Below are 9,045 nucleotides of genomic sequence, written 5' to 3'. Positions count from 1 at the left end.
AAAAAAAAAAAAAAAAAAACACAGCATGCATTTGCTTGCTGCCAAAGATTTATTGCTGCATCTTACAATTCTGAGGGAGAAAAGAAAAAAAATAAGGAATTGGCAAGTGCTGCCTTCACCTAGCACTGAAGCTACAAGAGAATTTTATGCTCTGATCTCAACAGATTTAAGACCTTATCAAAATAGGATTTGCAGAATCACTCAGTGGAAGTGGAAGTATTTATACATCCACTATATCAAACTATGCTACTTCAGGCAGACATCAAGGATATGCATATGAATTTAAGCGCACTTAAACGGAAATGTTAACCTTTCAGGGCTGTATTTTTAATTCCTTGCCTGTCTGGTTTCTAATGTGATCTTGAGCCCCCATTTACAGGGCAAATTTGAGTCATGGTCTTTAGCATCAAGTGGACCTTTTTCTGAAGTGGTCATTATTTTATGCACCTGTTACTGTGCTCACCCTAGTGTTTCTGGAATCGCTGCTCCTGCTTGAAGGCATGAATGAAAATCACCCACACCTAGATCCTGGCCTGAATGCTCTCACTGTAGCTAAGGGGAAAATTCACAGGAGTACAATTCATTCCCCTAGGGACAGGGTATTGCTTGGTCAAGAGGGACACTGGGCATGTCTATATGCTCATTAATGTGCCATAATTACGGCGCATTAAAATTTAGTACCTGTAACGACAGCTACTAACGTAATGCACCATAAATCAGCGCTACTGTGCAATAGTGCACTTGAATGCTTTTTGCATGACATTAATGCACATTAGACTAAATCTACTGTGCGTTAGCGCAGGCTGTGCCCACTGTACTAACGGGCAGTGGAATTACTCTTCTGTGCATTAAGTGTCTCGCATAGATGCGCCCAATGTGGCTCGGATACAAGAGGGCATCCCCTGGCTATGAGAGAGAAGGGCACTGCAGCTGCCTGGGACCTGGTGCACCATATTTTCCTGGCTGGACGGTGTGCTGCAGGGGAACAGGACCAAGGCGCGCTCACTCCCTGCCCTACACCACCCATTCTGATGCAAATATGGCTGGAAGATGTAGCAAGCTGCAACCCTGATCCTGCACCAGCCAAGGGGATCTCCAGGTTCCCCTGGTACCAGCCCCAGGCTGGCAGGGGGCACGGGGGGCCAGGCCTGGGCTCCAGGGAACAGAGGGCAACTGTCCCAGAGTGGGGGACAGCTCCCAGCCACGAGGTTTGGAGCGATGCCCTGTGGCCGAGTGATAGCAGCACCCTGAGCTCTCCCCTCACTTTGCTTGCTGAGGGGACAGGGGAGCTCTCTGTCCCTGGTCCTAGCACTGCTCAGCTCCTGGCTCTCCCCAGAAGCCAGGAGCTGAGCAGTGCCAAGACCAGGGGGAGACGCAGCAGGAGTGGGACACTAAGCAGCACTGGGACCGGGAGGAGACGCATCTTCCCCCAGTCCTGGTGCTGCTTACCCTCTGCCCCCATGCATCTTCCCCTGGTCCAGGTGCTGCTCAGCTGCCAGCACCCCTCGGACACAAGTGGGGAGCGGGAGTCAACCGGGGCATGGGCTGAGCAGGCAGCAGCAGGGCTACGGAGATGGAGAAATTCTCTGTCCCCAGCCCAGTGCTGCAGGGACAAAGAGCTCCCCGATCCTGGCAGCTGAACGGTGCTGGGACCAGGGACAGAGCGCTCCCCCAACCCCTCAGCAAGCCAAGCAAAGGGAGAGCTCAGGGCACTGCTGCCACTCAGCCACGGGACATTGCCCCAAGCCAGTGCCACCAAGCTGGGCTGTGATCCCGAGCTCTGCACCACAGCCGTGGACAGCTCCCCCCACCACCCCCTGCTGCCTAGGTTGACCAGGAGCAAATTGCTCCCAGTCAGGGTCTACACATGCACTACTACGCAGTAGCTAATGCACTGTGAATCTAACACCTATATTTGTTGGTACTAGCAAATGGTGCATTAGCCTAATTTACTGCATCGAAAGTCCCGCGCATGTGTAGATGGTGATGCTTTACTGCGCATTAGTCTAATGCGCAGTAAAGCATCTCGTGTAGATGGCAGTCTCTAACACAGGGGCGAGCAATTATTTCAGGCAGAGGGCTGCTTACTGAGTTCCGGCAAGCCCTCAAGGGCCATGTGACAGGCAGCCAGGGGCACATAAATATTAATTTTTTAAAAATTTTAGGGGCCCCTCAGGCCAGATAGAATGGCCTGGCGGGCTGCATTCGGCCCAAGGCCGCATTTTGCCCACCCCTGCTCTAGCATGAACTAACAGAGAGGCTAGAGATCTCTTCTTTGGACTGGACATGCAACTCTGAGGGTATCACCAAACCTTGCCCCATCTCAGCCATCCCCCAGTACTCCTTCCCAGACATCTGTTTTCATTTCTTTTGCTCAGCTTCAGGCTAAGATGAACCTTCCTTTTTCTCCTCAGACTGATCTCCCAAATGCAGCTGTCAGCAGGGGATCTTTCACTAGCCAGTTCTGCATCCCATGGCCTTTTGGATGGAGGATTTCCTGCTTATAAGGATTGGCCCTCATAATACAGCTGCCTCCAAATGCTGAGTATCTCCTTTACTGGGCTCAAAATTGGCACTCTTTCTTTTGGGGCTTAGACGTAACAATCAGAACAAGGCCCTCTGTATACCAGGCTGAGAACTCTTGCAGTTCAGCCACAGATCTTACCCTTTTTATACAGCCCAGATCCTAGAGGCATTTGATTTGGCGGGGAGGGGGGAACCCAAGTTTAATTTAATTTCTAGCTCCCCATAGAGAAAAAACTAGAAAAAGGTGGCTCCAAAAAGGCTTTATAATCAGGAAACAGAAACAACCCAACAATCACTGTATTTTTAAATCTCTTGAGGCCAGATTCTAGTCCTCCTATCAAGTGTCTGTGGATTTAGGTGCCTGCATACAATTCTCTTCCACCCTGGTCAAATCCTGAAAAGCCGTTCATGCATCTACTTTTGTAATACACTGATACCCTTAACACCAAGTCACCAAAAAAAGCGAGGAGGAGGAGGAGGAGTCACATACCTTTTGCATCAACTATTTTTCAGGGACTTGCACAGGGTAAAACAGAATCCCATTTGGGTATCTACTTCCATTTGTAATGGGGGGGAACAGAATCTGACCCTGGATTTTTGACAACTCCTCCAAACACATGGGGTTAGCCAAGTGCAAACACCTGCTGTGGACTGCCAGGGTCAGATACCCAGCTGTGGTGCTGGAGCTACCCCATTCACACCAGCTAAAGGATCCAACACAAACTATTTCCCTGCACTCTTACTGTGTTTTATATTTACTAATGCCCTGAAAGGCTTCCTGTTCCCTACAGTGACAGCAATGGAGTTGCAAGAGATAGCCAACACAGGGCGGCTGGTGTTCCTTGCACTAACACTGGGTGAAAATTGGTCGCAATTTTTTTTTTTTGCATAGAGTCAACAACTCGCGGAAGATAAAGATGCATCTAATGGTTTCAATAACTGGAGAGCAATATTATGTACGCATTCTGTTAGACCGAGACAGCTGAGTTATGTTGGCAAGTTTATGGACACTAAATCGCATGGTTAAAGGAGCATAACACATTTTCTTTAAGAGATAGTGTTGCAGGTAATTGAACAAAGAGGACTGTGACAATTTGTATTCAGGATAATAAGAAATAAGCAATTAAAATCACTGTCAATTCATCTTTAACTAGAAAGTCATACAAACGGAGGCAATCTCACCTCTTCTGAACGCTGGGCACCAGATCCCCAACTGTGCAATGATTCATATCAGCTGGTGACCTGACATATTGGTACAGGTGGACCCCCCCCCACCACTACATCCACTGTACATCAGGTTAAAAGGTCTAAGCAGTGTACATGGGTGCTAGAAGCCTAGGTTCCAGGTCTGCAAGGACAGCCAGGGCCGGAAGTGTGACCGCCATGAGGACCTTTGCAAACCCCGGCAAGGAAGCAATGCAGACTAAGGTTGGAGGTAGGCTTGCTGCCCATGGCACTGTATTGATTCTGGGCCACAAAGGGGTGTAAAGATCACCTGGAGGGATCTTTGCCCACCTGCCTCTAGGTTGCGAGCTATATTCTCAGCTACATGAGAAACAGCACAGACTTTCCCCAGTGGGAAACACGTATAAAACAAAGTGAAACCCAGACCAGCAGGCTCTGGGTTAATGTTCAGCATAGGGGGAAAAATATAGCATAGTCACACAAGAAATAAAGTCTATGGTGCATTCCTTTTTGATAGATCAAGAAAGCAGACCATAAGGCACCATAAGGACCAGCAGAAAGTGCCTGTGATGGAACAATGTCATCTTTCATAGATTTCATAGGCATTTGGGCTGGAAGGGACCTCGGAAGATCATCGAGTCCAGCCCCCCAGCCAAAGGGCAGGAAGTCAGCTGGGGTCATAGGATCCCAGCAAGATAAGCATCCAATTTGCTCTTGATGGTGTTCAATGTAGGTGCTTGAACCACCTCCGATAGCAGGCTGTTCCAGACCTTGGGGGCTCGGACAGTAAAGAAATTCTTCCTTATGTTCAGCCTGAAACGGTCTCGCAGTAGTTTATAACCGTTCGACCTCGTCATCCCTTGGGGCACTCTGGTGAACAAATGTTCCCCCAGATCCTGGTGGTCTTACATTAGCTGAGGGCCTTGCAGAGATGAACCCAATATTTTGCTGCCCTGGGACAGGGGGCTAGAGGTTGCTGAACAGCAGGCTGCCCATCTAGGGGCCCTTTTCATAGATTTCATAAATTTTCATAGACATTAGGGGTGGAAGGGACTTTGAAGATCAAGTCCAGCCCCCTGCCCCAGGGGCAGGAAGTCAACTAGGCTCAAAGGATCCCAGCAAGATAAACAGGCAAGCATTTCTTGAATGAGTCCAGAGCAGGTGCCTGCACCACTTCTGGAGGGAATCTGTTCCAGGTCTTCGGGGCTCGGACTATACAGAAATTTTTTCTTATGTCCAGCCTAAAATGGTCTTGTAGGAATTTATGACCATTGGTCCTTGTTATCCCTTGGGGTGCTCTGGTGAACAGACGTTCCCCCAAACCTGATGCACATCCCTCATGCACTTATAAGCAGCCACCAGGTCCCCCCTGAGCCTGCGCTTTTCCAGCCTGAAGAGTCCCATGGCTCTCAGCCTCTCTTCATAAGGCCTGTTTTCTTGCCCTCTGATCATGCGCGTGGCTCTCCTCTGGACTCTCTCAAGCTTCTCCACATCCTTCTTGAATTGCGGAGCCCAAAATTGGACACAGTACTCCAGCTGTGGCCTCACCAAGGCTAAGTACAGTGGGAGGATGACATCCTGAGATTTACTTGAGAAGCATCTGTAGATGCAAGCCAGAGTTTTGTTTGCTTTACCAGCTACAACATCGCATTGATGGCTCATGTTCATCTTGTAGTCAATCATGACCCCCAAATCTCTTTCAGCCGTGGTGCTAGCAAGCATAGCACTGCCAAGCCTATAAGTATGCTGCAGGGGTTTTTTCCGCCCCCCGAGGTTCAGCACCTTACATTTATCTGTATTGAATGTCATCAGGTTTGTGTCCACCCACTTACTAAGTTTATCCAAGTCAGCCTGGATCACTAGCCTGTCCTCAGGTGTGGATGCTATGCCCCAAAGTTTAGTGTCATCGGCAAACTTGGCCAGTGCACTTCTGACACCCATGTCCACATCATTGATAAAGATGTTGAAGAGAACCGGTCCAAGGACAAAGCCTTGGGGGATGCCACTGGTCACAAAGCGCCATGATGATTCGCTGCCGTCAACCACTACCCCCGGGTCTGACCTCGGAGCCAATTTCCTAGCCATCAGACCAAGGCCACAGTTGGCCAATTTTGAATCATCCCATTCACCCACCCCTACTTACACTCCCAGGGTCTATTACTCAGGGGCCAGATCCTGTGAGGAGATGCAACTGCTCGGCATTTTGGAGGGTACGGCCCAAAACAGGATAAATACACATTGGCCTTCTAAGGTACTCAGAGCTGCTGGACATGGGGCCAGATCCTATTCCACCTATTTGGCATGCGAGTGGCCTCAGGTGCCTAAGCAGGATCCTATTCCACCCTGAGTCCCTGAAAGAAGAGTTGGTGCAATTGGTGGGTCCTCCTCCTCCTTGGGGCTTTTCTATGACCCAGTCTTAAGGGTAAGATGATGGCATGGTACACAACCAGATGCACTAACTGATTTCCAAGGATTTGAGCAGGGTAGAACAGGAGCACATTTGAGCGTGTAAGTTTATTTAGATGCCTAATACCTAGAACAGCATCTGGCCATTTCTTTTCCAAACTCGAAAAATTTGTAGCCCTATTATTTCTGTGTTCCAGTTGTCACCTTGCTGAACAAGAAGTTAGGACACTACTGCAGGATGCACCAAGGACCAAATTCAATTTGCGGCCTCTTCCATTTTCATTTCTTGGGTTAACAACATCCATGCAGCAGCAGCACAGCGACTCTCATGCATTTTGTAACATTTGGCTTTGCCGGTGAACACCATACCATACAGCCAGCGGACTTCACTGTGCATGAAGGGGAGCAGTTGCATCCCCAGTGGTGAAGCCGAAAAGAGAAAATGAGATATCTGAGGGCTGTGCAAGTCTGAGACTTAGAAATCCTTGGCCTTCAATTGCTGTTGGGCTTGTCTGTGGAGTAGGGAGAATGAGGGGACAAGCATAGGATTAGGAGGGGATTAATTAGGAAGAGGTGGGGCAGGTTGGTAGAGTAGTTGACCTGTCTCACAGGTGTGAGGAGCTTCAACCTTGCAGGGGACTCCTGCCAAAAGCCACCACCAGCTGTCCAGTACTAAATGGAGACCTGAAAGTCACCAGCTGGAGACCCGAGAGTCTCCAGAGTCAATGGAAAAGCTCGGGTGAAATGACCTGCTCATGCTGACACAGGGAAAGCTAAGACAGAGCACACGGTTCCTACATCAAGGTCCAAGCTTTGGCTAAGAAACCATCTGCACTTGTCCAAGAGAAATTTGCCTGTTTGTGGGTTGAGTACAAGCCCTCACTTGAGTCAAGACAAGTATCCTGATTGAAGGAGTCAAGCTGCAAGGCCAGCAGCAGGCTGCTTCAATCAAGGGCGGAAGCAATTACAGTGCAAAGTGCTCCGATTCTGCATCCTCGCAACCGTGCGGTGGGCTGATTTTCACTTCGAGTTGTCAGAGCCAAGCGAGTCCCCGACATTGTGCAGAATGAGGGAAGCAAATAAATGCACCTCAAATAAATGGGGGGAAAGGCCTGCAAGGGGAACAAAATTCTCCCAATCCAGCCCAACTCTTCCAGGAAAAGGCACCCCTCAGGCATATGCCCCAGGGTGATATTGGTCCTGTTGTCATATAGACACAACAGATGCATTTATTTAGAAAATGCCCTTCAGGGGAATACAGGCTACAGCCTTGGTCTTTCACTTCTAAAACATCAAGTGTTTGCCCTCTGCCCGGCTTCAGCCGAGTTATTTCTGCTGGCATGTGCCAAAAGGTGTCTTTCTTTCTCATGGGATTTTTCATTATTATTTAAATTACACTAACTCAAACTCCAGTTCAGGACCAGGACCCCACTGTGCATGAACAGTGCAAGGGCTTTCTTATCCAAGGGCGCTCAGCAAATTTAATCCAGGTCAGGAAAAAAAAAAAAAGAAAGTAGATTAGTGAGACTGAATGAAAAATGTGTGTGTGGCTACTCTTGTTCAAAATCAAAGGGGCCTTAATTCAGTTTAGCTTCATTTACTTTCAAGTGAAGTTAAGCTAAACCAAATTAATTCCCAGTTAAGAGCATCCCATCAGCTTAATGCACTTCTCAGTGAAATTACATTAAACCAAATTAAGTCCCTTTCCATTCTAAATTAGAGGGTCCACACACAGGTTTCATGCAGTCCAGTTTAACTAACCATTTTATATTTGCCACTTTGACTTAATTTGGATTAACGTTCGGTCATATTCCTGCGTAGGCAACCTAAAAACATCGCTACTGCTCTATTGAGCGTGCAGTCCAACTAGCCAATTCACACAAAGCAAGCAACATCACATCTAGGAACTGCAGATCAGGGGAGTGTTTTACCCACGGTCATACAGAAAAAAAATAATCTATGGCAGAGCCGGTTTCTTAAGTCAGAGTTACAGCATAGTAATACAAGAGCATCCTTACTCTTTTAGTACATAGTGAATTCCTCCATACTAAATAGGTTTCTATTAACTAACTCCTTGACAAAAAAGAAGAGAGACAGAAATGATGAACCAGCAGATACGATCATCAGAGCCACTGAATTCCCAATAAACACAGACTTAAGTGCAACTAGTGAGATCAAATTTGCAAACAAGCTGGTTTACCTGTAGGTGGGTCCATTCTGTATTTATTCTCTTGACACCAACCGACTGGTCGAAGTCTGTAATCCAAGTAAAACAACCACTGGTCATAGGATTCAGTCTCCTCCAATCCCACATAGCGAAGGCGTAATCTTCCTCCAACATTTTCAACCACACTAACTATCCAGTACTGAAAGGGGTTCTGGGTATCCTGCAGCTCTATTAAGGAATCAACTGTAATGAGGTCTACAGGGTTTTTTCCTCGCAGAGGCTGTTTAAATAGAAGCAAAACTCCTTATTTTAAACTTTATTTGAAGACTTCTCAAGGAAACAGATGACAGCAGAAGATTATTTTTGTTTTTCACACCACCATCCTAGCTATCAGCAAACAGTCTGCTCTCCTTTCTATTTTACCCAGCGTCTTCCAAGTTCAAAGGCAGAAGTAAACAGAAAAACAACAGTTGTATTAATTTCTCAACCAACACCGAAAAAAGAGAGAGAGACAGAGAGAGAGGCTGGTCCATCTTGGAGGTTTCTCAAGAATTCATATCTTAGCACCATACCACACCAAAGGATCCCACCCTAACCTCATACCAACTCCAGCCCAAATTTTGGGACATACATGCAATCATAGATCTAAAGCCCACTGAAATCAAAGGAAGACTCCTGTTGACTTCGGTGCGCTTCACTAACACACAAAGCATTTGCTGGATTACAGTTGATTGCATAAATTAAGTAACCAGGAAGACCCA

At 47.5% G+C, this 9,045-nt stretch overlaps 1 protein-coding gene across 1 annotated transcript in view; it reads right to left on the bottom strand.

Moving 5' to 3' along the window:
• SFMBT2 (Scm-like with four mbt domains 2) overlaps positions 1-9,045 on the bottom strand; it is a 187,039-nt gene that overhangs the window by 79,222 nt on the left and 98,772 nt on the right. Inside the window, exon 6 of the mRNA XM_019509604.1 lies at positions 8,318-8,564. Coding sequence (XP_019365149.1) covers positions 8,318-8,564 — 247 coding nt within the window. The remainder of the gene's footprint in view (positions 1-8,317; positions 8,565-9,045) is intronic.

This window comes from Gavialis gangeticus, unplaced genomic scaffold (assembly GCF_001723915.1).
Source record: "Gavialis gangeticus isolate Ggan-Ray unplaced genomic scaffold, GavGan_comp1, whole genome shotgun sequence".
In the NCBI taxonomy this organism is placed as follows: Eukaryota; Metazoa; Chordata; order Crocodylia; family Gavialidae; genus Gavialis; species Gavialis gangeticus.
The sequence above is the reverse complement of the archived record's forward strand: the minus strand, read 5'-3'. Positions and strand labels throughout refer to the sequence as shown.